At 45.0% G+C, this 24827-nt stretch overlaps 2 protein-coding genes across 6 annotated transcripts; one reads left to right on the top strand and one right to left on the bottom strand.

The window, feature by feature from the left end:
- Window positions 1-268: 268 nt before the first annotated feature.
- LOC118374405 (TAF5-like RNA polymerase II p300/CBP-associated factor-associated factor 65 kDa subunit 5L) lies at window positions 269-4173 on the bottom strand. Of its 3 annotated transcripts, none has more exons than XM_035760820.2 (5): window positions 3940-4173; window positions 3284-3425; window positions 2943-3047; window positions 1985-2763; window positions 269-1812 (listed from the first exon to the last, which is right to left on the bottom strand). In XM_035760820.2, exons 2-5 carry the CDS (start codon window positions 3420-3422, stop codon window positions 1015-1017), a joined length of 1821 nt encoding a protein of 606 aa, XP_035616713.1. In that variant the 5' UTR covers window positions 3423-3425; window positions 3940-4173; the 3' UTR covers window positions 269-1014. The 3 variants fall into 3 exon arrangements, with proteins under 3 accessions (XP_035616713.1, XP_035616711.1, XP_035616712.1); XM_035760818.2 differs by having other exon boundaries at window positions 1985-2766; window positions 3940-4157; XM_035760819.1 differs by lacking the exon at window positions 3940-4173 and adding an exon at window positions 3614-3932 and having other exon boundaries at window positions 1985-2766.
- A 182-nt stretch (window positions 4174-4355) lies between these two features.
- On the top strand, window positions 4356-23049 carry LOC118374388 (nuclear pore complex protein Nup133-like). 3 transcript variants are annotated; one of them, XM_052527747.1, is made up of 26 exons: window positions 4356-4576; window positions 4677-4792; window positions 4910-5013; window positions 5250-5354; window positions 5633-5764; window positions 8138-8308; window positions 8407-8562; window positions 9167-9237; window positions 9362-9509; window positions 9778-9928; window positions 10278-10435; window positions 10627-10718; window positions 11188-11357; window positions 11494-11588; window positions 13018-13242; window positions 13461-13583; window positions 17360-17459; window positions 17647-17904; window positions 18343-18476; window positions 18987-19145; window positions 20988-21116; window positions 21284-21424; window positions 21955-22035; window positions 22129-22193; window positions 22438-22526; window positions 22785-23049. In XM_052527747.1, the coding sequence occupies exons 1-26, from the start codon at window positions 4449-4451 to the stop codon at window positions 22919-22921; spliced, it is 3438 nt and encodes a 1145-aa protein (XP_052383707.1). In that variant the 5' UTR covers window positions 4356-4448; the 3' UTR covers window positions 22922-23049. The 3 variants fall into 3 exon arrangements, 1 of the variants encoding a protein (XP_052383707.1); XR_008144729.1 differs by lacking the exons at window positions 22129-22193; window positions 22438-22526; window positions 22785-23049 and having other exon boundaries at window positions 4357-4576; window positions 20988-21128; window positions 21306-21424; window positions 21955-21985; XR_008144730.1 differs by lacking the exons at window positions 21955-22035; window positions 22129-22193; window positions 22438-22526; window positions 22785-23049 and having other exon boundaries at window positions 17647-17957; window positions 20988-21128; window positions 21306-21424.
- Window positions 23050-24827: the final 1778 nt, after the last annotated feature.

The following is a 24827-nucleotide window of genomic DNA, read 5'->3' as shown; positions in this document are numbered from 1 at the left end:
TGTTTTAGATCTTAAAGATCAGGATCAATTTGTGGAGAAATAGTTGATCCTATGACGTTATTAAAAGGCCATTTACAGATAAAAGGCTGATATGAACAGAAAATGTATGTCAACTGACAAGATTATCCATTTGTTTTATCTTTACCATTATAGATATGAAACAATAAACACTCCCAAGTCCAAATCTTTCTCTTAAATTTTCACCTACAAAGAAAAACACGCAACAGGGTGCCATCTCTCTTGGAAAAGAAAAACCAGGTACAGCCAGTCAGAGATTACAAAAATATATTTACACTTCTCAGCATATTACAAATAATGCCACTAACAGAATGGTAAGAAACAAAGTACAGCTGTCATTCTTTCCCTGTGACTACTCTCATATTGATCACAGTTCAGCATTTTATAGCATACCAACATTCTCAATTAGCGGTGATGATGTTTAACATGAGGACAAATTCTGGGGAGATGCCGATTTTAAACAACTCAAACAACTCAAGTCAACTCAAGACTTAATCGAGAATAGCCAGAGACCCATTTTTAAGATCAATGTGAATTTTGTGCGTGACCGAATAAAACAGGTGTTGACCAAGGCACTAGACCCAAAATGCAATCCTCATCCGTAATCATGCCAAGCTAACATTCTACTTTGATGTAAATTTATTGGAAACATTTGAGCCTGAAAAGTTGAGGTCTCACTAGTAGGACCCATCAGGTAGTTCTCAGTGAAAATGCCATAAATCAAAAGTACTTCCTTCCCTACCCTCTTCCATGTAACTTCTCATTTTGGCATTGTGGATATAAGCATCAAAATAAAACCAAGTCATTTTTTGCAGTATGTTCAGATTAACAGCTCTTATTCTACTCAGAGATCTTGTCAAAAACAACCTTGAGTGGGCAATTTTAGCAAGTGACCTTTTGGCCTGAAATTAAGCCTCTCCATGGTGACCATGTTTGAGATGGACACAACAGTCTTTTGAACAAAACTAAACAGACAGACCAAACAAAACAAAATGGCTACTGTCCATGTTTCTCCTGCGCTGTTCCCGTCACCAGGAGCAAGTTACAGGCCATGAACTGGACGTTGAGCACGTTGCTGGTGTTGCCTGTGTAGACCCCCACCAGCTCGCTGGACGAGCCATCCGCATGGGTTGTGCTGTGGGAGTTTCGGATGTCCCACACCCTGACTGAGTTGTCCATGGAAGAGGAGGCCACCAGGCTGCTGTCGGGGCTGAACGACAGGCTGGTGACACTGTCTGTGTGGCCCCTCAGGTCCTTGACCAGAGCCCCTGAGGCCAGGTCCCACAGCTTCACCCGTTGGTCCTCGCCCGCCGATGCCAGGTACTTCCCATTGGGCGCGAAGGCTACGGACAACACGGGGCCGCGGTGGCCTGTGAACAGGCGCACTGACGCCCCCTGCTGGGTACTCCAGAGGCGAACAGTTTTATCCGTTGAGCCTGTGGCCAGGTAGTTTGAGTTGGGGTGGAACTTGACGCAGTCCACGTCCGCTAGGTGGCCGGCGTAGAGCCTCAGAGGGTAGGTCCTGGAGAAAGTCCAGAGGCGGGCAGTGCGGTCGTGGGAGCCGCTGGCAAAGTAGAGGCTGCAGGGGCTGACGTCCACGTCCCAGACGGGGTAGGCGTGACCCTGGTAGAGGGCCGTGTTGGTGAAGCTGCCCAGGTCCCAGTAGCGAATGGACGTGTCCTCCGAGCAGGACAGCAGGCCCGAGCTGTCTGTCAGGAAGGCTGTGCGGAACACCGGACCGCTGTGGCCACGCAGGGTCTTGATCTCGCTGCCTGAGCCGTCCCCTTCATCTGCCTGAATACAGGGGGAAAAGAGTAAATTGACATTTTCAGAGGACACACCATTGTACTGCCTAGATATGTAAAAGTTTCCCATATTTGGCGGCAGAGATACTAACAACCGCCATGCCATTTATCTAACAACTGACTATTTCTGTAAAAATCGTAACCAAAGAAAATCCTCTCACCTCCTCTTCCAGGACGTCACATGCTAGGCGGATGTGTGACACGTCGGTCCGGTGTGGCCTGGCCTTCAGTTTCCTGGCCCTAAGACTCCATAGCTTGACGGCCGAGCTGTCGAACCCGGCGGCCAGCAGCTTGCTGTCAGCCGACACCTCTGCCGTGTTCAGTAGCTGCTCTGTGTGCTGGAAGGCATAGAAGCACACGGTGGTGAGTGACGGCGGCCCCTCACGCACCTTCTTAATGCAGTCCTGCAGTGCCTCCAGGGCCGCCTCGCTCTGCGGGATCCCTGTGGGGACCTCCACCCCTGCCGCCTCTCCTCGCTCAGGGCCATCCGCACCCGACCACGAGGAGGTAGAGTTGGGGGCCGTGGTGGTGGCCCCGGTAGCTCCCGCACCCGTCGTCCCGTACAGCTGGTAGTCGGTGCGTGGTGAGGAGGTGACCTCTACCTGGATGTGGGTGCTGAGGGCCCTGCAGAGGGTACTGTTGTCTTCGCTCTGCAGGTAGCGTAACAGGTAACTGTAGGCAGGCTCCGTCAGGTTCACCACGTACTTGTGGTCGAGTAAGGCCAGGAGCTTGGGGTTGGCGGTGACATCCTGCTGGGTGAGGACATGGCGAAGCTGCTCCACGGTGGAGCGCTGCTCGGCGTCCCCCAGGAAGAGGCTGTGGAAGCGGCTGTAGAAGCCATCCACCGCCCCCTTCAGGCTGCAGCGTACCATGTCCAGGTGGAGGTAAACGAAGAGTGGGTACAGGACGCCGCTCACCTCCTGGCCCCATGGCAACACCGCTTCTGGACCAGAGAAAATAAACAAAGAGTAGGGCCACGATCCTATGCCAACAATAACTAGCATAGCATTTACAATACATTGCTTAATACTAAGTGGTAAGTTAGTACGGACACTGGAACATAGCCCAATGTTGCATAGCAGCGTACATATCATCAGTCTCTATGCAATTGTGAAGTACCTGAAAGAAAATTGCGAAGTCTGGAAAATTGGGTCTCGTACTGTTGAGGGTCAGCTTGGCAAGGCGCAGCAGAGACAATGTTTGCACACCCCGACTCTGTCTGCACTGCTCAAAGAAAGAGAGACAATAAGATTAGGTATATGTCCATGAGTAATCACCTTGTACTACTCATCCTAAACTAAAAGATAATGCTTGAGCTTCTCAATAAGTGAGATTTGCTTAATCATGTCTGCAAAAATAGTTGGCATCATTCCCCCATTACATCTGTGATACTAGTTTAACTTGATTTGGTCATAGATCTGTGCAGAAGATACCGGCCAGCTGCCACTTCAAAGCCTCACCTGTGAGGTTGGCAGCCATCTCCTCTGCGGACTGGGACAGTTTAGTCCCCTTCAGGGAACTTTCAGTGTCCACATACTGCCTCCGCTTCAGGTACTGAGCTACAGTGTACTGGATCTGCTCCGTGCGTACCCGCTTCATAACCTCGGAAAATATTAAATTGTATAACACCATGGGCAAAAGCAAATGTTTTCCTGCATTAAGACGTTGTTTATCTGATGTAACTTACTGCATTGAATTTCCATAAATGAGTTAACTCCTTACAAACACTGCTAGAAATTAGATAGCTCTGTTAATAACTTGATGGAATTACAGACCCATGAGTAACTCACTTCAGTGGTGTTGAAGAGAAAAATGTGCTATATGGCTAGCTAGCTAACACTTTCCAACACAACAACCATTCAATAGAACTGCTAGCAAGGGTCACCATGCAAACTTGGGAGAATCATGAATGACGTGCGTACAAGTGAGCAACAAATGCACTGGTAAAATGATGCACCAAACAGCTTAAGCAAAGAGTATTGCAGTCCTGTCATTAGCAAGCTAGCCAGCAGCTAACGTTAGCTAAGCTAGCCAGTCGACAGAAGGGCCACACGGCCCTTTATGAACTTTAAGCCGGTTTAGCGAAAAACATCTTAACAACAACTTGGCCACTCACTGCATATCGTGCTGATATTCTTCGTTTTCAAGTACAGCTATTAAGGAGATTATATTTATGCAATGTGATTGTTTTTTATCACAAATATCCCGTTGCCTAACGTAGCAACCCCATCACGTATGTCTACCCCTTCCATCAAATAGCAGCTCGCTCTCATCTTGCAGTCATCGATCGATTGACTTATTTTGCCTGAATGTGATGGCAAAAAATATATTTTGTGTTCTGTTTACTGACACCCAAAACACTACAACTAGCTACTTGCAAAAGTCAATAAATTCACAATCAGTAATTTTGTAATGCTGATTTTATTTGAACGGGTTATTCGTAACAATTAGTGGCCAAACAAATGTATTCAATGGCACGATCTAGTGGACCAACTATGTACTGCGAATTTGATTTTGTATTTCATGACGTATATTTAATGCGCCTGAAGTTTCATATTGTGCGCGCAAAATAAGAAGAGCTGTCTGAAGTTGAATTAATATTGAGCATTTTGGGGCATAGCTACGATGTTTAGCCCTCGTCCCACCCCTTGTTCAGGCCGAAGGCAGTCCTCAAGGGTCACCGGTAGAAAGAGTCTCGCCGGTACACCTACAGGGCTTCTCTTTTCCCCACGTAGGACGTCGTTAGCAGCGAGGTGAGTGTCCATGCTCCATCATGCCATTGTCAACAGTGTCTCTTCAGGCACAGTCAATCGTGGAGTGTTTTTAAACAACTGCTGGTCCTCTCATTTCCAGATCAACTCCCACGCGTGTGCAGAGCTACTCAACTTCAGAAGCACTCCACTTCGATGTCCAGACGTTTGGCTCTTCTCTACCTGTCAAAGTCATGGAGGCTTTGACTATGGCTGATGGTGGGTCATTGACTCTTTCCTGTCATTATCTCTCTGCGAGTTATACATGCTGTAGAATGCATTGTACAGGTCATCCGGATCAATGCTCTACTCTCCCACGGGTTTTGTGTCCCTCAGCTGATGACCAGATCTCTGTGAAGGTGGATGAGAGTGGCTGGGCCTGGATGGTGTGTGGAGAGAGACTGATCATCTGGAAGATCTGCCAGACTGCTGTTGCAAAGGTACAGTTCAGTGGGTCACACCGTAGCAAAGCGCTTTGAAACGGAACACAAAATGAGCCCTCCTTATTGGGCAAGTCCAGGTAGAACCCTACCACTTTGTGTCACTCCGTTTCAAAACTGGATACACAACCCTGGTTGATAATGATGAGATATGCAACACATTGATACAGTGTGTCCTATAATAACAAAAAAACATGCAGTGCCAATGTGTGAACCTTCTCTGTTGTGTTTCCTAGTTGTCAGTATGTAAGGGCCTCCAGCTGCCCACTAGTGAGTTTGTCTACTATGCTGACCTCATCTCGAGATCATCTCCCAGCCCTCTGGAGACTGCCACTGTTCAGGTAATCAATGACTATATCACTAATCAGGAAACTAAACTATTCAACCTCCAAAGGTGGGAACTCATCACACATGTCTGCCTAATTACTTAACTGTTATCTGTTGAGCAGCTAGCCTGAGTGCCAATCTCTTTCCTACTTGTTGTTGTCTTGACAAGGCATTCCTGACTGAATAAGCTGGCACCCAGGCTAATAATCAGGAACAAATTAACTGAAATTCCAATCAACTCACCATCAGTCAAGGTTGTTTACTGTTTTGGGACTTTGTCTTGAATGCTCAGTCTATCTCTTTCATGGCGGTGGCTCCGGAGGGAACAGCCGGGTTCTGGCCCAGTTTGGCCCACGAGGGGAATTACGCTGAGACTGTGGTTGACATGGGCGAAAACCTCTGCAACTTTGTTGTGGCTGTTAGGGTAAGTTGGTATGTTGTGGATGCATTGTTCTTCAAATCACATTTATTGGTCATATACACATGGTTAGTAGATGTTAATGCGAGTGTAGCGAAATGCTTGTGCTTCTAGTTCCGACAGTGCAGTAATATCTAACAAGTAATCTAACAATTCCCCAACAACAACCTAATACACACAAATCTAAAGGGGTGAATGAGAATATGTACATATAAGTATATGGATGAGTGATGGCCGAGCGGCTGAGGCAAGGTGCAATAGATGGTATAAAATACAGTATATTTATGTGATATGAGTAATGTAAGATATGTAAACATTATAATTTGCATTATTTAGAGTGGCATTGAAGTGACGAGTGATACATTTATTGAAGTGGCCAGTGATTGGATCTCAATGTAGGCAGCAGCCTCTCTGAGTTAGTGATTGCTGTTTAGCGATCTGATGGCCTTGAGATAGAAGCTGTTTATCAGTCTCTCGGCCCCAGTTTCGATGCACCTGTACTGACCTCGCCTTCTGGATGATAGCGGTGTGAACAGGCAGTGGCTCGGGTGGTTGATGTCCTTGATGATCTTTTTGGCCTTCCTGTGACATCGGGTGCTGAAGGTGTCATGGAGGGCAGGTAGTTTTCCCACAGTGATGCGTTGTGCAGACCTCACTACCCTCTGGAGAGCCGTGCGGTTGAGGGTGGTGCAATTGCCGTACCAGGCTGTGATACAGGATGCTCTCAATTTTCATCAAAGAAGTTTGTCAGGGTTTTGGGTGACAAGCCAAATTTCTTCATTCTCCTGAGGTTGAAGAGGCGCTGTTGTGCCTTCTTCACCACACTGTCTGTGTGGGTGGACCATTTCAGTTTGTCTGTGATGTGTACGCCAAGGAACTTAAAACGTTCCATCTTCTCCACTGCTGTCCCTTCGATGTGGATGGAGGGTGCTCTCTGCTGTTTCCTGAAGTTCACGATCATTTACTTTGTTTTGTTAACGTTGAGTGAGAGGTTGTTTTCCTGACACCACACTCCCACACACCGCCCTCACCTCCTCCCTGTATGCTTTCTCATCGTTGTTGGTAATCAAGCCCACTACTGTTGTCGTCTGCAAACTTGATGATTGAGTTGGAGGCGCGCATGGCCATGCAATCGGGTGAACAAGGAGTACAGGAGGGGGCTGAGCAGGCACCCTTGTGGGGCCCCAGTGTTGAGGGTCAGCGAAGTGGAGATGTTGTTTCCTACCTTCACCACCTGGGTGTGGCCCGTCAGAAAGTCCAAGACCCAATTGCACAGGGCAGGGTTGAGACCCAGGGCCTCCAGCTTGATGATGAGCTTGGAGGGTACTATGGTGTTGAATGCTGAGCTGTAGTCAGTGAACAGCATTCTTACAGAGGTATTCCTTTTGTCCAGATGGGATAGGGCAGTGTGATGGCGATTGCGTCGTCTGTGGACCCATTGGGTCGGTATGCAAACTGAAGTGTGTCTAGGGTGACAGGTAAGGTGGAGGTGATATGATCCCTGTCTCTCAAAGCACATCATGATGACAGAAGTGTGTGCTACGGGGCGATATAGTCATTTAGTTCAGTTATCTTTGCCTTCTTGGGTACAGGAACAATGGAAGCCATCTTGAAGCATGTGGGGACAACAGACTGGGATATGGAGCGATTGACTATGTCTGTAAACACACCAGCCAGCTGGTCTGCGCATGCTCTGAGGACGTGGCTAGGGATGCCGTCTGGGCCAGCAGCCTTGCGAGGGTTAACATGTTTAAATGTTTTACTCACGTCTGCCACAGAGAAGGAGAGGGGAGGGGCAGCAGTCATTGTTAGCGGGAAGCAACGGTGGCACTGTGTTATCCTCAAAGCGGGCAAAAAGGGTGTTTAGTTTGTCTGGAAGCGTGACGTCGTGGCTGGTTTTCTTTTTTTCATCTGTGATTTCCTGTAGACCCTGCCACATACGTCTCGTGTCCTTTGCGACCCCACCATGTCCCTGTACTGGCATTTTGCTTGTTTGATTGCCTTGCGGAGGGAATAACTACACGGTTTGTATTCAGTCATATTCCCAGACCTCTTTCCATGGTTAAATGCGGTGGATCGCGCTTTCAGTTTTGCTCGAATGCCGCCATCCATCCACGGTGTCTGGTTAGGGTAGGTTTTAATAGCCACAGTGGGTACAACATCTCCAATGCACTTGAATACAGCACTGCTCCGCAATCACAGATAAAGGATGTATAGAGCAGGTTCTCATTATTAGTGGATTGAGAATTGCCAACAAATTCTGTGTAAAATGGTAGCGCACAGATACACGTTGAGCATATTTATCGGATTAAACATTGTGCTGTTGATTTCAGCCCCTTTCCTCTCCTCCCTCATCCCACCATTCCTCTCTTCCCTCAGGGGGGTAGTTTCGTTGTGTCATCCTACAAGGGCCAGTTGATGCGTCTCGGGGCGGACCCCTCCGGAAAGCCGCTGCAGAGGGCGGTACAGCAGGGCCAGGGGGTGCTTTCCGGCATCGGACGCCGCGTCTCCAGCCTCTTTGGCATGCTCGCCCCGCTTACCAACAACAATGCACGTTTCTTCTAATGGAGTCCTATGAATCCCCCAAATATAGTCATTAATAGGTAATATGATGATAACAGCTCACATACCCTCTTCTCCCTCTATAGCTCCACAGTGTTCTGTGGGTGGGAGAGACGGGCTGCCTGTATACTCTGACCTCCTGTGGGCTCAGTAAATGGAAGGTGGATGAGGTCACAGAGCACCAGGTCCTCAGCTGGGACTCCAGCCGTGCTCTGACGGAGAGTGTCGCCGACGCCATCTGGGTAAGCAGAACAACACTTTACATGAATGTTGTGTTGCGTTACTTTGTCAGGTTGCGTTAAATCATGGTGCGTTACTTTGAGGTGAACTGTCCCCTTGGTTGGACAGGTATCTGCCAAAATAAAGAAAACACTTGAGTAAATGAGGGACACAAAGCATGTGCTTCCTGAGTTAATTAATAAATGAACATATCATCATGCTTAGCCATTATGGCTACCATGGCTAGAAGAGATCTCAGTGACTTTGAAAGAGTGGTATCAAAGGAGCATAGGGGGTTTAAAGCGTGTGTGTCTGTCACCAGATCTCAAACCAATTGAACATTTATGTAAGATCCTGGAGCGACGCCTGAGACGGTGTTTTCCACCACCATCAACAAAACACCAAATTATGCAATTTATTGTATTGCATCCCTCCAATAGAGTTCCAGACACTTGGAGAATCTATGCCACGGTGCATCAACGCTTTTCAGGTGGCAAGTGGCGGCCCTATTAACACCCTATTAAGATACTTACGTTGGTGTTTCCTTTATTTTGGTAGTTAACCAGTAGATTGGATGATTGTCCTGAAGGCATGACCTGTTTTTTTTTTTTTCTCGCCATCAATCAGGGGTCAGAGAGCAACTATGAGGAAATCAAGGAGGGAGTGAATGTTACCTACATGGACATGCAGCTGAGCCAGTAAGTCGAGCTCTCATCTAGGTTTCTGGATGTTAATTTATCTCACTACATGATTTGACGTAATAGTCAGCTGGTGACTGCGACTATGATTCTACATACTTCTGACTATAATTTTGTGTTCCAGGGATGGCTTGGTAGTTTTGGCAGCAGCCTGGCACCCCTCAGACTCCCCCTGCCTGGCCTACTTCTGCCTGGTCACCCTGCTGGACAACGGCAACAACATCTCTGAGGAGCTCTCTGTGGAGGTCACCAAGTACAACCCCCCTTTCCAGGTCAGGTTTCACTTAACCCTGGTCACTGAATTAGTGTATTAAGGTTTATGAATGCTTTTTAAATGTTTTATTGTATGAGTTTGAAAGTGGCAATAGGTTCCCTAAGTAGACTCGCTCAAGGCTTCATGGCTTTCTACATTTTCATGAATTTCGACAAAATTGAATGCTATTTTTCAGACATGAAAATATCAACCATATTGGTCTTCCTTCAGTTTAAATGTGGATGTTTATTTGTCTAATGGTTGATATGTTGTGTTATTCCCCTCAGTGTGAGGATGCCCTCCAGGCCATGAGGCTGTTGTTACCACTGGCCTCCAGCCCTGCTGCCTTCCTGTACAACGAGGAGCTGGTATTTGCCTGCTCCACCGGTACCGGCAGAGGAGGTCTACCTGAGGAGAAGATCCCCTTCAACACACCTGGTAAGAGACATGGATAATGGGCTCAAGGTTAGAGGACATTGGGTGCCTCTCAATAGTTTAAAATTGGCCCTTTTTCCTCATCTCATTTTCTTAATTAAAAAAACATTTGACAAGAAGAGGAAGCCTTTAGAGACTGTTGACATGCACCCAATGTTTTAAACGGAATGGTATTGATGAGTGAATGGTGTAGATGGCTACTACAACAACACCTCTCAGTAATACCTAGTTATCATACTAATATCAACAACCTTTTTGTCTTTCTAGATCATTATCCATTTTCATGAATGGTCAATTTGACTTGACTCGTCTCCCATGTTTCTATTCTCACCGTCCTCCTTCATCTCTCCAGGTGACCGTCTGCGTGGTGGGGGCTGCTGTGCCAACCTGCCGGTGTTCTTCTCCCAGAACAGTGGTCTGGTGGCCGTGGTGGCCAGGGAGAGTGCCTCCATGCTGCCTGAGACCATGGAGGACTCCCTCTGCTTCTCCTTGGCTGGGGCCGGCCCTGAGGTAGAGTCAGATTAAATAAAGCAGGGCTAGGTCTCTGATATGGAACTGGGTTGCCAATTGGGTCATTTGACTTGTATGAATAATTAGATGGCATTCAATTGGTGGACTAGCAATGTTTTTTATTTGTTCATTTTGATTATTTTTACATAATTGATGAGTTCACATTGTTCACACTTTTTTTTGGTTTCAAGGCAACTGCTATGGAGACTCCGACTAGGATAGAGCCTGTAGCGCAAGAGGACAAAACCAAACTCCTAAAAGCAGCATTCCTGCAGTTCTGCCGGTAAGTCTGCAGAAAGATTGTGTGACGTTGGCCCCAATTGCTGAAGTTTTAGTTTTTTGACAGTGACACAGACCTCCTTCGAAAAACAAGGGAATTTGTTTGTTCTTCCCCTGAAAAAATGTCCCCGCGTTGAGGACGATGTGGATTTAGGTCTGTGTAATTACTTGCTCTCTGTGATTGCATCTGCCCAGTTGTTGGTAAGCTCAAGCAGCTGTTACTGCCAAATGAGGACGCAGAGCTCTGAGTTTTTTACAGAAAGAGGGAGGGAGTGACTGTGTGAGAGAGTACATGTAGACATTGAGTGAATGGGGTGTGTACACTTTTTAAATGAGTACCACTAAGTAATTATGTGAAATTATTTTATGTGTTTTCAGGAATAACCTGGTTAAACGATCTAAGCAATAAACATTGTTACTATTGAGTTTAACTTACAATGTTGTGAGTAGAACGTAACTGTTGTGTTTATTAGGAATGACCTGGTGGGGGCCCAGAACATGACAGACGAGCTGTTCCCCCCGGAGGGGGACGGAGACAGGGAGGTGGGCGGGGAGCTGGACCTGGTGGTGACCCGGATCAACCTGGACCTGGTGGACGACTACGCAGCCTCAGACCCCCGCTGGGCCGAGTCTGTCCCTGACGGTGGGAGGGAAACAGAAAAAGAGGGAGAGAAATGTAGACAGGCGAAGACATGGAAACCTGTAGTTATTTTCTATCAAAATGACTGAATATATTGTTCCACATAGAAGTGACCTTGTTTCTGTGTTGTTGTGTCCAGAGAGTGCTGGCTTCCCCCTGACCTCCCTCATCATCCTCCACCAGCTAGAGGACAAGATGAAGGCCCACGGCTGCTTCATGGACTTCCTGCTACAGGTGGGCCACCTGCATCGAAATATATTTCAGTCCCGTTTAATCCGGAATAATTCTAATCCTGTGGCCACCTGCATAGAAATACATTTTAATCCCGTTTAATCCGGAATAATTCTAATCCTGTGGCCACCTGCATAGAAATACATTTTAATCCGGAATAATTCGAATCCTGTGGCCACCTGCATAGAAATACATTTCAATCCGGAATAATTCTAATCATATGGGTCACCGTGGGATCGGACTTCACTACAGAGCTTCTCACAGATTTCTGAATAAAGATCGATATGTCATGACTGAGTTCAACAACCATACCTCGTTACTCCACACCCCGATTTCCAAACGAGCTTCAATGCCATACAACACTCCTTCCGTGGCCTCCAACTGCTCTTTAACGGTAGTAAAACTAAATGCATGTTCTTCAACCGATCGCTGCTTGCACCTGCCTTCCTGACGAGCATCACTACTCTGGACCGTTCTGACTTAGAATATGTGGACAACTACAAATACCTAGGCATCTGGCTAGACTGTAAACTCTCTTTCCAGACTCTTATTAAGCATCTCCAATCCAAAATGATATCTAGAATTGGCTTCCTATTTTGCAACAGCCTCCTTCACTCATGCTGCCAAACATACCCTCGTAAAACTGACAATCCTACCGGTCCCCGATGTCGGGGCTATTTACAAAATGGCCTCCAACACTCTACTCAGCAAACTGGATGCAGTCTATCACAGTGCCATCCGTTTTGTCACCAAAGCCCCATATACCACCTACCACTGCGACCTGTATGCTCTCGTGGCCCTCGCTACATATTCGTTGCCAAACCCACTGGTTCCAGGTCATCTATAAGTGTTTGCTAGGTAAAGCTCCGCCTTATCTCAGCTCACTGGTCACCATAACAACACCCACCCGTAGCACGCACTCCAGCAGGTCATCCCCAAAGCCAACACTTCCTTTGGCTGCCTTTCCTTACAGTTCTCTGCTGCCAATGACTGGAACGAATTGCAAAAATACGTCTCCAACTTCAGCGATATCTCCCTCAATATCTTTAAACATCAGCTATCTGATCAGCTTACCGATCGCTGCAGCTGTACACAGCCCATCTGTAAATAGCCCATCCAACTACCTACCTCATCCCCATATTGTTTTTATTTACTTTTCTGCTCTTTTGCACACCAGTATTTCTACTTGCACATCATCATCTGCAGTGTTCATTTGCTAAATTGTAATTACTTCGCTACTATTGGCCTATTTATTGCCTTACCTCCTTACTCCATTTGCACACACTGTACATAGATTTTTCTATTGTGTTATTGACTGTACGTTTATTTATGTGTAACTCTGTTGTTTCTGTCACTGCTTTGCTTTATCTTGGCCAGGTCACAGTTGTAAATGAGAACTTGTTGGCACTGGCACACCTCCCTTCCCCCACAGGTGGGTCTCCTGGACCGGTTGGGCCAGACCACAGTGCGCTCGTCTCCCATGGCGACGCGCCTGTTGCTGTGTGAACACGCCGAGAAGCTACAGGCGGCCATGACGCTGAAGAACCACCACGCCAAGCACGGCGAGCTGGTCAATCGCGCCGTCCTCATTGCCTTGAGGAAGAGCAATGCAACCGTGTCCACCAGCCTCACGGCCGCAGACGTCTTCTTCAGAGAGGTGACAATGACAGAGATAATATCCCCAGCAGGGCTGGGGTCTGGTGACAATGACAGAAATAATAGTTGGGGTCTTCACACAATTTAGATGATTTGAGATTCCAATTTAATCATAAAATCATGTTTTCTGTCAAAGCATTAGCTTTGGGATTGTGGGAAGCTTCTGTCTTATGCCTGAGGTGAGGTTATTAAGAGGTGTGTGTGTGTGTGTGTGTGTAGGTGTCTCAGATCTCCTCAGTCTTTGAGTGTCTACTGGAAGAGGAGGAGAGGACTCTGAAGGAGAACCCTGTGGACTCTGTGAAGTGGGCTGAAGTGGTGATCAGTGTCAATACCATCATCAAGGTACACAACACAGTCAGTGCGGGCTCTCTGTATCCGTATTGTTTGTCATGTATCTCCCATGCATGTGTATAGTTGCCTTTTGATCATATGGTGTGCTTATATATATTGTGTATCTGCAGTGAATTGGTAAAGTATTCAGACCCCTTGACAATCTACACACACTACCCCATAATGACAGAGCAAAAACAGGTTTTTAGACATTTTTGCAAATGTATGCAAAAAAATATCACATTTACATAAGTATTCAGACCCTTTACTCAGTACTTTGTTGAAGCACCTTTGGCAGCGATTACAGCCTTGAGTCTTCTTGGTATGACGCTACAAGCTTGGCACACCTGTATTTGAGGAGTTTCTCCTATTCTTCTCTGCAGATCCTCTCAAGCTCTGTCAGGTTGGACGGGGAGCGTCACTGCATAGCTATTTTCAGGTCTCTCCATAGATGGTGGATCGGGTTCAAGTCCAGGCTCTGGCTGGGCCTCTCAAGGACATTCAGAGACTTGTCACGAAGCCACACCTGCATTGTCTTGGCTGTGTGCATAGGGTCATTATCCTGTTGGAAGGTGCACCTTCGCCCCAGTCTGAGGTCCTTAGTGCTCTGGAGCAGGTTTTCATCAAGGATCTCTCGGTACTTTGCTCTGTTTATCTTTCCTTCGATCCTGACTAGTCTCCCAGTCCCTGCCGCAGAAAACAGCCCCACAGCATGATGCTGCCACCACCATGCTTCACCGTAGGGATGGTGCCAGGTTTCCTCCAGATGTGATGTTTGGCATTCAGGCCAAAGTGTTCTTGGTTTCTTGGTTTCATCAGACCAGAGAATCTTGTTTTCATGGCCTGAGAGTCCTTTAGGTGCCTTTTGACAAACTCCAAGTGTACTGTCATGAGCATTTTTATTGAGGAATGGCTTCCGTCTCACCACTCTACCATAAAGGCCTGATTGGTGGAGTGCTACAGAGATGGTTGTCCTTCTGTAAGGTTCTCCCATCTCCACAGAGGAACTCTGGAGCTCTGTCAGAGTGACCATCGGGTTCTTGGTCACCTCCCTGACCAATGTCGATTGCTCAGTGTGGCTGAGAGGCCAGCTCTAGGAAGAGTCTTGATGGTTCCAAACTTCCTCAATTTAAGAATGATTGAGGTCACTGGGTTCTTGTGGATATTCAATGCTGCAGGCATTTTTTGGTACTCTTCCCCAGATCTATGCCTCCTGTCTCGGAGAGCTACGGACAATTCCTTTGACCTCATGGCTGGGTTTTTGCTCTGACATGCACTGTCAACTGTGGGACCTTTCATATAGACAGGTGTGTGCCTTTCCAAATCATGTCCTATCAATTGAATTTACCACAGGTGGACTCTAATCAAGTTTTAGAAACATCTCAAGGATGATCAATGGAAACAGGGTGCACCTGAGCTCAATTTCGAGACTCATAGCAAAGGGTCTGAGTACTTATGTAAATAAGGTATTTTATTTTTCATAAATTTGCAAAAATGTCTTAATATGTTTTCGCTTTGTCATTATGGGGTATTGTTTGTAGATTTAATGAGGAACAATAATGTATTTAATACATTTTTGAATAAGGCCGTAACCTAACAAAATGTGGAAAAGGTCAAGGGGTCTGAATACTTTCCGAATGCACTGTATATATATTCTGAGCAACAATATAAGTGCAAGGTTTAAAGTGTTGGTCCATGAGCTGAAATAAAAGATCCCAGAAGTGTTCCATACGCACAAAAAATGTATTTCTCTCTAATTTGTTTACCTTTCTTATTAGTGCGCATTTCTTCTTTGCCCAGATAATCCATCCACCTTACAGGTGTGGCTTATCAAAAAGCTGATTAAACAGCATGATCATTACACAGGTGCACCTTGTGCTGGGCCTGGCTCCCCAGTTGCTGGGCCTAGCTCCCAAGTTGGTGGGCCGATGCCCAGTCATGTGAAATCCATAGATTAGGGCCTAATGAATTTATTTCAATTGACTGATTTCCTTATATGAACTGAAACTCAGTAAAATCATTGAAATTGTTGCCTTTTGGGTTTTATATTTTTGTTCATATCTGTACAGTTGAAGTCGGAAGGTTACATACACCTTAGCCAAATGCATTTAAACTCAGTTCTTCACAATTTCTGATATTTATTCCAAGTAAAAAATCCCTGTCTTAGTTCAGTTAGGATCACCAGTTTATTTTAAGAATGTGAAATGTCAGAATAATAGTAGAGTTAATGATTTATTTCAGCTTTTATTTCTTTCATCCCATTCCCAGTGGGTCAGAAGTTTACATACACTCAATTAGTATTTGGTAGCATTGCCTTTAAATTGTTTAAATTTGGTCAAACATTTAGGGTAGCCTCCCACAATAAGTTGGGTGAATTTTGGCCCATTCCTCCTGACAGAGCTGGTGTAAATGAGTCAGGTTTGTAGGCCTCCTTGCTCGCACATGCCTTTTCAGTTCTGCCCACAAATGTTTCTATAGGATTGAGGTCAGGGCTTTATGATGGCCACTCCAATACCTTGACTTTGTTGTCCTTAAGCCATTTTCCCACAATTTTGGAAGTATGCTTGGGGGCATTTAGAAGACCCATTTGCGACCAAGCTTTAACTTCCTGACGGATGTCTTGAGATGTTGCTTCAATCTATCCACATAATTTCCTCCCTCATGCTCCCTCATGATGCCATCTATTTTTGTGAAGTGCACCAGTCCCTCCTGCAGCAAAGCACCTACACAACATGATGCTGCCACCCCCATGCTTCACGGTTGGGATGGTGTTCTTCAGCTTGCAAGCCTCCCCCTATTTCCTCCAAACGTAACGATGGTCATTATGGCCGAACAGTTTTATTTTTGTTTCATCAGACCAGAGTACATTTCTCCAAAAAGTACCATCTTTGTCCCTATGTACAGTTGCAAACCATAGTCTAGCTTTTTTATGGCGGTTTTGGAGCAGTGGCTTCTTCCTTGCTGAGCGGCCCATCAGGTTATGTCGATATAGGACTCGTTTTACTATGGATATAGATACTTTTGTACCGGTTTCCTCCAGCATCTTCACAAGGTTCTTTGCTGTTGTTCTGGGATTGATTTGCACTTTTCGCACAAAAGTACGTTCATCTCTAGGAGACAGAACATGTCTCCTTCCTGAGCGGCATGACGGCTGCGTGGTTTGGTGGTGTTTATACTTGTGTACTATTGTTTGTACAGATGAACGTGGTACCTTCAAGCATTTGGAAATTGCTCCCAAGGATGAACCAGACTTGTGGAGGTCTACAATTTTTTTCTGAGGTCTTGGCTGATATCTTTTGATTTTCATTTTTCCCATGATGTCAAGCAAAGACCTATTGAGTTCGAAGGTAGGCCTTGAAATACATCCACAGGTACACCTCCAGTTGACTCAAATTATGTCAATTAGCCTATCAGAAGCTTCTAAAGCCATGACATAGTTTTATTGAATTTTCCAAGCTGTTTAAAGGCACAGTCAACTTAGTGTATGTTAACATCTGACCCACCGGAATTGTGATACAGTGAGTTTAAAAAAAAGTGAAATAACCTGTCTGTAAACAATTGTTGGTAAATTGACTTGTGTCATGCACAAAGTAATGTCCTAACTGACTTGCCAAAACTATAGTTTGTTAACAAGAAATTTGTGAAGTGGTTGAAAAACAAGATTTAAAGACTCCAACCTAAGTGTATGTAAACTTCTGACTTCAACTGTATGTCATGTTGCTTGTGAGGTGGTATTTCTTGTAATGGCACAGTCAGTAATTTGTGTACGTTTGTGTGTTGTATTCCAGGACATGCTGCAGGCTGCTGGTCAGTACAGAGACACCAAGGCCTCACTGTACAGAGCCTCAGAGAGCACCACTGCTGAGCCAGAATACATCCCATGGACCGGTACATTCGCTGTTGAACGCCTTGTCTCCTTTTGTTAATGTCAACTGATCTGAAAAGACACGATAGGTGAAAGTGATATGCTAGACCCCTTTCACTGCGATGAAGGAGAAGAATTTAGAGTGTCCCAAATGTAAGTCAATTGAGATGCGCCCTTAATCCCTAAACCTGTATCTTTCTCTCCCCACAGCCTCTAGCGGTCTGGGCGGGATGCGCACCGTCATCGCCCGCCAGCACGAGGTGATCCTGCGTGACGTGTACCCTCACGCCGACTCGGAGATGCGCAATGGCCTGAACGAGCAGCTGACAGCACTGCTGGATGTGCTCCTGGGAGGCTACGTTGCCCAGCTGACCTCACTGAGACCGGGCCGTCCGGGCCAGCAGGACCACTACAACACCCTGGAGATGGAGTACACGCAGCGTCGCTCTGAGCTGCTCGCACCACTGTGTGAGTGGAGATGGAGTACACGCAGCGTCGCTCTGAGCTGCTCGCACCACTGTGTGAGTGGAGATGGAGTACACGCAGCGTCGCTCTGAACTGCTTGCACCACTGTGTGAGTGGAGATGGAGTACACGCAGCGTCGCTCTGAGCTGCTCGCACCACTGTGTGAGTGGAGATGGAGTACACGCAGCGCCGCTCTGAGCTGCTCGCACCACTGTGTGAGTGGAGATTGAACGCAAAATACCGGGCGGCCATTTTGGCTTGAGTATTTGGTTACCGGGTCAAGCCATTTTGGAATACAAAATAAGTGGAATTACACATTTATAGCTAAATGTAGCTGATATTTTTCATAAATTATAAGTCTGACTGCTTATTGCATCCATTATAAAGGTATTATGTACACTTAAATAATATTAAGGGTGTTAACTTTTCCTTATGTTCCAGTGGAGCTGGGTCAGTACCAGTGGGTGGCGGCACTGGCAGAGAAATATTGTGACTTTGACATTCTGGTCCAGATGTGTGAGCAGACTGACAACCAGAATAGACTGCAGCACTACATGGCCAAGTTCGCCGACCAGGTCAGACACTAATTCTCTAAAACCAGGGTGGTGTTCATTAGGTGGAGAAATTTTGAAATGGGGAGGTACTACTTGAACTGGTCCAATAAGAACGCAGATTTTTGTTGTTGTTTGCTAAATGTTTTGCTACTGTGTGCCGTACTGAACACAACCAAATTTTATCACTGGTGTTTTATCAAATCTGGCACTAACAAGGGAGATGTGCATGTTACATTTATTTATTTAGCAGACACTCTTATCAGTGACTTACAGAAGCAATTAGGGTTAAGTGCCTTGCTCAAATTCACATCGACAGATTTACACATAGTCGGCTCTGGGTTTCACACCAACAATCTTTTGGTTACTGGCCTAACGCTCTTAACCGCTAGCCTACCTGCCGTTACTCAGACAGCGCACGTAAATCATACATTGATACCCATTATGAGATAAATGTTATTTCTCAAGCTATGACTAGACTAGGATTCCAAAGATGCTGTGTGTTTCATTTAATTTCCATGTCACTTCCTGTAGAATTTTGCGGACTTCCTGTTCCGCTGGTACATGGAGAAGGGAAAGCGGGGCAAGCTGCTCTCCCAGCCCATCGCCCAGGACCAGCAGCTGGCCAGCTTCCTGCAGTCCCACGAACACCTCAGCTGGCTGCACCACATCCACGTACATGACTTCAGCAGTGTAAGTGGAACACACTCACTCACTCACTCACTCACTCACTCACTCACTCACACACTCACACATACAGTGCCTTGCGAAAGTATTCGGCCCCCTTGAACTTTGCGACCTTTTGCCACATTTCAGGCTTCAAACATAATGATATAAAACTGTATTTTTTTTGTGAAGAATCAACAACAAGTGGGACACAATCATGAAGTGGAACGACATTTATTGGATATTTCAAACTTTTTTAACAAATCAAAAACGGAAAAATTGGGCGTGCAAAATTATTCAGCCCCTTTACTTTCAGTGCAGCAAACTCTCTCCAGAAGTTCAGTGAGGATCTCTGAATGATCCAATGTTGACCAAAATGACTAATGATGATAAATACAATCCACCTGTGTGTAATCAAGTCTCCGTATAAATGCACCTGCACTGTGATAGTCTCAGAGGTCCGTTAAAAGCGCAGAGACCATCATGAAGAACGAGGAACACACCAGGCAGGTCCGAGATACTGTTGTGAAGAAGTTTAAAGATGGATTTGGATACAAAAAGATTTCCCAAGCTTTAAACATCCCAAGGAGCACTGTGCAAGCGATAATATTGAAATGGAAGGAGTATCAGACCACTGCAAATCTACCAAGACCTGGCCATCCCTCTAAACTTTCAGCTCATACAAGGAGAAGACTGATCAGAAATGCAGCCAAGAGGCCCATGATCACTCTGGATGAACTGCAGAGATCTACAGCTGAGGTGGGAGACTCTGTCCATAGGACAACAATCAGTTGTATATTGCACAAATCTGGCCTTTATGGAAGAGTGGCAAGAAGAAAGCCATTTCTTAAAGATATCCATAAAAAGTGTTGTTTAAAGTTTGCCACAAGCCACCTGGGAGACACACCAAACATGTGGAAGAAGGTGCTCTGGTCAGATGAAACCATAATTGAACTTTTTGGCAACAATGCAAAACGTTATGTTTGGCGTAAAAGCAACACAGCTTATCACCCTGAACACACCATCCCCACTGTCAAACATGGTGGTGGCAGCATCATGGTTTGGGCCTGCTTTTCTTCAGCAGGGACAGGGAAGATGGTTAAAATTGATGGGAAGATGGATGGAGCCAAATCCAGGACCATTCTGGAAGAAAACCTGATGGCGTCTGCAAAAGACCTGAGACTGGGACGGAGATTTGTCTTCCAACAAGACAATGATCCAAAAAATAAAGCAAAATCTACAATGGAATGGTTTAAAAATAAACATATCCAGGTGTTAGAATGGCCAAGTCAAAGTCCAGACCTGAATCCAATCGAGAATCTGTGGAAAGAACTGAACTGCTGTTCACAAATGCTCTCCATCCAACCTCACTGAGCTTGAGCTGTTTTGCAAGGAGGAATGGGAAAAAAATTCAGTCTCTCGATGTGCAAAACTGATAGAGACATACCCCAAGCGACTTACAGCTGTAATCGCAGCAAAAGGTGGCGCTACAAAGTATTAACTTAAGGGGGCTGAATAATTTTGCACGCCCAATTTTTCAGTTTTTGATTTGTTAAAAAAGTTTGAAATATCCAATAAATGTCGTTCCACTTCATGATTGTGTCCCACTTGTTGTTGATTCTTCACAAAAAAATACAGTTTTATATCTTTATGTTTGAAGCCTGATATGTAGCAAAAGGTCGCAAAGTTCAAGGGGGCCGAGTACTTTCGCAAGGCACTGTATATATATATAAGTTGACCTTAGTAGCTAACTTGTGAACATGCTGCTTCATATGAAAAGACATGCAGTAGATATAGTGTAGTTTCCCATGTTAATATAAACAGTGTTGCATTTGTAATATTTATTTTACCATCTCTTTCTCTTCCCAGGCCCACAAAACCCTGTATGGCCAGGCCAACATGGAGACACGTTACTTTGTGAAGAAGAAGACCCTGTTGGCTCTCAGTAAACTGACTGCCCTGGCATCAGACATGCCTGAGGCTGCGATGAAGAAACATGTAGATTAGATGGTAAGGGGCTACTTGAGATAATGCTGCTTAATTCTGCTTCAACTGTGTTCGTATTTAGCCCTAAGACAACAGACACTGTTTGATGCAAAAGAAGCAAGGAATCCTCTGTTCACTATGGGGTGTCTAATTGGTGAGTTCTGCAGGGATATCAACAGTGTTTTCTTTGTCATCCTACAGACATGGTAGAGCAGGAGCGGTTCCTGCTGCACCAGGAGACTCTGCCCAAACAGCTGCTGGAGGAGAAACAACAGAACCCTGACACCATGCCCCTGCTCAGCGCTCACAACCTTATTAATGTAAGAACACACATCAGTGGACCCCTCACATTACCACATAACCCAACACAGACAACGTTATCAATGCACCATTATAAACTGGTTGATTTGAGCCCTGAATGCTGATTGGCTGACAGCCATGGTATATCAGACCGTATACCAGGGGTATGACAAAATGTATTTTTACTGCTCTAATTACATTGTTAACCAGTTTATAATAGCAATAAGGCATCTCCAGGGTTTGTGATATATGACCAATATGCCACACCTAAGGATTGTATCCAGGCACTCCGCGTTGTGTCATACATATGAACAGCCGTTAGCCGTGGTATATTGGCCATATACCACACCCCCTCATGCCTTATAGCTTAAGTAGACTATCCTCGCACAGTCGCACAACCAGTAACTACATAAATCCACATACCTGCCACCACACAGATACACAATGACAATACAACACACACATCTATCCTCCTGTCACCAACTGAACCCCAAAAAGCAGCTCCCACAAATACCAATGGACTGACCTCATTTTTCTCTTTTCTCACCAGCTGTATATTTGTGATGACAACCGACGAGCCAATGAGTATGACTTCAAGAAGGCTCTGGATCTACTGGAGTACATAGACGAGGTAGTCCTACTACCGCTAGCATGAATCATTAACTCAGGGTCGATTAATCAGGTCTGTCAGGGTTCACTGATATGGGCCATATTCTTGTTGCAGGAGGATGCTGTGGACATTGAGGGACTCAAGTGTGAGATCTTCTGCAAGGCCCTCAAGAAAGACGAGTAAGTACCGCTCAATGGCCCTAATCCTTCTATCTCACTCTTACTCCCTTTCTTGCTAATTTCCTAATTCCAAATTTGAAAGGATTTATTAATAGGTGTAAATATGCTGTTTGACACTTCTTACATTTTTGTTATTTATTTACACTGTCAATGAGCTTTATATAGTAAATGCAATGAATTTATAAGTATTATTATTATTACTGTAAGTTTGCATTGAGCTTCCTTCACGCTGTGTTTCTCACAGATGGTCATCTGCTGATGGGAACGATGACCCTCTGGAGGCAGCCAAGGACAGCATCTTTGTCAAGATCCTCCTCAAGCTCATACAAGAAGGTAAGCACTGCAGTAGCCATTTTGTCTCGGTGTCTGACCAAAGGATTTCACTGTATTCTCATCAGTTAATTTGTTTGTTAACAACACATTTCAATAGTTACTTAAGAGATATATTTAGGAGGTTGTTGAATTGTTGTAATATTTTTTTGTTATTAATGACAAAATATTGAAACGGGTATCGAGTCTCACTTCTCTGTTTATGTACCTCTTTATGACCATTCCAACCTATTCTGAATATCTTCTCTTGTTGTTTTCCAGGTGTTCCTCTACAGACCTACCTTCCTGACTTCAAAGACCTTCTTCAACTGGACGAGATGGAGGCTTTGAAATCAAAGCCCACTTTTGAGTTTGTAATGCGGGCCAACTATGAACATTACCTGCAAGAACAGATCTGATGACCCCTGACCCCTTTCACAACTGTGTCTCCCAGGTTGCACTTGGTTTGTTCCTTTCCATTTTTACTGTTTGTTTGACAAAAAGATAACGTGTTGCATTTTCTAAATAAAAGTCATATTTCTGTAAATGTTCTATTATTTTGATTTTGGCATTCACAAGACTCCTTTTAAGTTTCTGAAAAACAAAATATATTGTTTTATTTCCTTACCTCAATAACCTGGGAAAAAGCAACATATGTAGATACACATCCTGAATCTCCAATAAACCTATATCTCCTGTGATAATTGCTTGAGTAAAAGTCAGGAGAGTAAATGTCATGGATTCAACTGGAGCCGTTAGGCTAGGACCAGAGATGAAACAGTACACACCTCGTGTACTGGCCGCTCAAAATGAACACAACAACCACACTCATTGACTAACATGCCATAATAGGCTATTGGATTTCTGCAGCAAGCCATTGGGTGCTCGTAGCCTACATTGCCAACTGTATTGGGTTCTTGTTTAAATAGCGGGGCCTGACTCAAGTGTCTCCCTCCAACCCTTCGAGGAGTCTGCAACTGATCCACTTTCACTGATGGCAGAAGCAGATGGCCTCTGTGTCTTGTTCTAAAAATAGAAAATAGAGGTTAAATTAGGGACATACACAATAAATTACCACCACTGCTGTTATGGGGGAGGGGGATTGAAGGTTCAGTAGCCCTATATGGGGGGATTGAAAGAACTCCCTCTGAGAAAGTGTGCTTTTGATAAGCTTCTAAGCATACTCTTTCAAACCTAATCAATAGTCTTGATTGACTATTTTGAGTAGTTGTCATGGATGCTGACACTAAGTTGAAACTTTCACTGATCTTTGACAGATTGTTTGTGTGGGAGCTCTAGGTTTGGAATATTTTATTACAGGACTTCCTGTCTGGCTTGTAGAACACCTCCATGGATGGTGGTGTTGTGTATGGTTGGTATGGAGATTACATTTACGAGCCTGAGTATTGGTCCCGCATGGCGCTTGCAATGCCAGGGTTGTGGGTTTGATTCCCACGGGAGACCAGTATGATAATGTTTGCACTGACTACTGTAAGTCGCTCTGGTTTGAGCGTCCGTTAAATGACAAATGTAAACATTGTAATATTGGTATACGAAGTAGGCTATCCCATCAATAACATGCCTATCAAAGCTAAAATTATAGGGACCAATGGAAGTTGGATAATGCAATTTTAAACATTTTGTTTTCTTGTACTAAAATACCTTTCCACAAGTATATTTAGTTGGATACTTTGGCAGTGATGAGTTAGCAGTTGGACAAACATATCAGTTTATAAAGATGCTTTTTTTAAACGCTGGGGCTACAAAAAAGGAATTGTCCATGCCTTGGTGGCTGGCTGCAGCTGTTCGACTGTGCATGGCTAGGGCCCTATCTGCTTTCACCCCCCGTAGTAAATGCGGAAGTTACAAGTGACCAGCTACCACAAACGCCCCCATCTCAAACTTGACACAACCCCCCTCCCTCCTCTCTATTTGCTGTTGTTGATTCTGCAGAATAAAGTCCATGTTAAATCAGTACCCTTGTGAAAAGTTTGAGAGATTTTTATTTCAAATTTTCAATGTGTTTTCAAACTTTTTGTTCAAAAATAGTACTGGACTAACAGCTACACATACACATATTTGAAACACCATTTGAGAGACAATTTCCGCCCCAAAAAATGTTCTTCTCAATTAAAATAACATTCATCTGACAAAGAACCGGGTAATATACACTGAGATTCACTGTATAATAATTTGTAGTGTTCAATTAAACAACCCTTATAAATTCGCACCTGCTCTAGCTGTAAAGGAATCAACATAAACCAAGAAAATAACATGAATAGAACATGGGCTGCCTGGACGAGGTGCGCTCGGAAAGCAGGTCAT

This window comes from Oncorhynchus keta, chromosome 10, assembly GCF_023373465.1.
Source record: "Oncorhynchus keta strain PuntledgeMale-10-30-2019 chromosome 10, Oket_V2, whole genome shotgun sequence".
Taxonomy (NCBI): domain Eukaryota; kingdom Metazoa; phylum Chordata; class Actinopteri; order Salmoniformes; family Salmonidae; genus Oncorhynchus; species Oncorhynchus keta.
The sequence above is the reverse complement of the archived record's forward strand: the minus strand, read 5'-3'. Positions and strand labels throughout refer to the sequence as shown.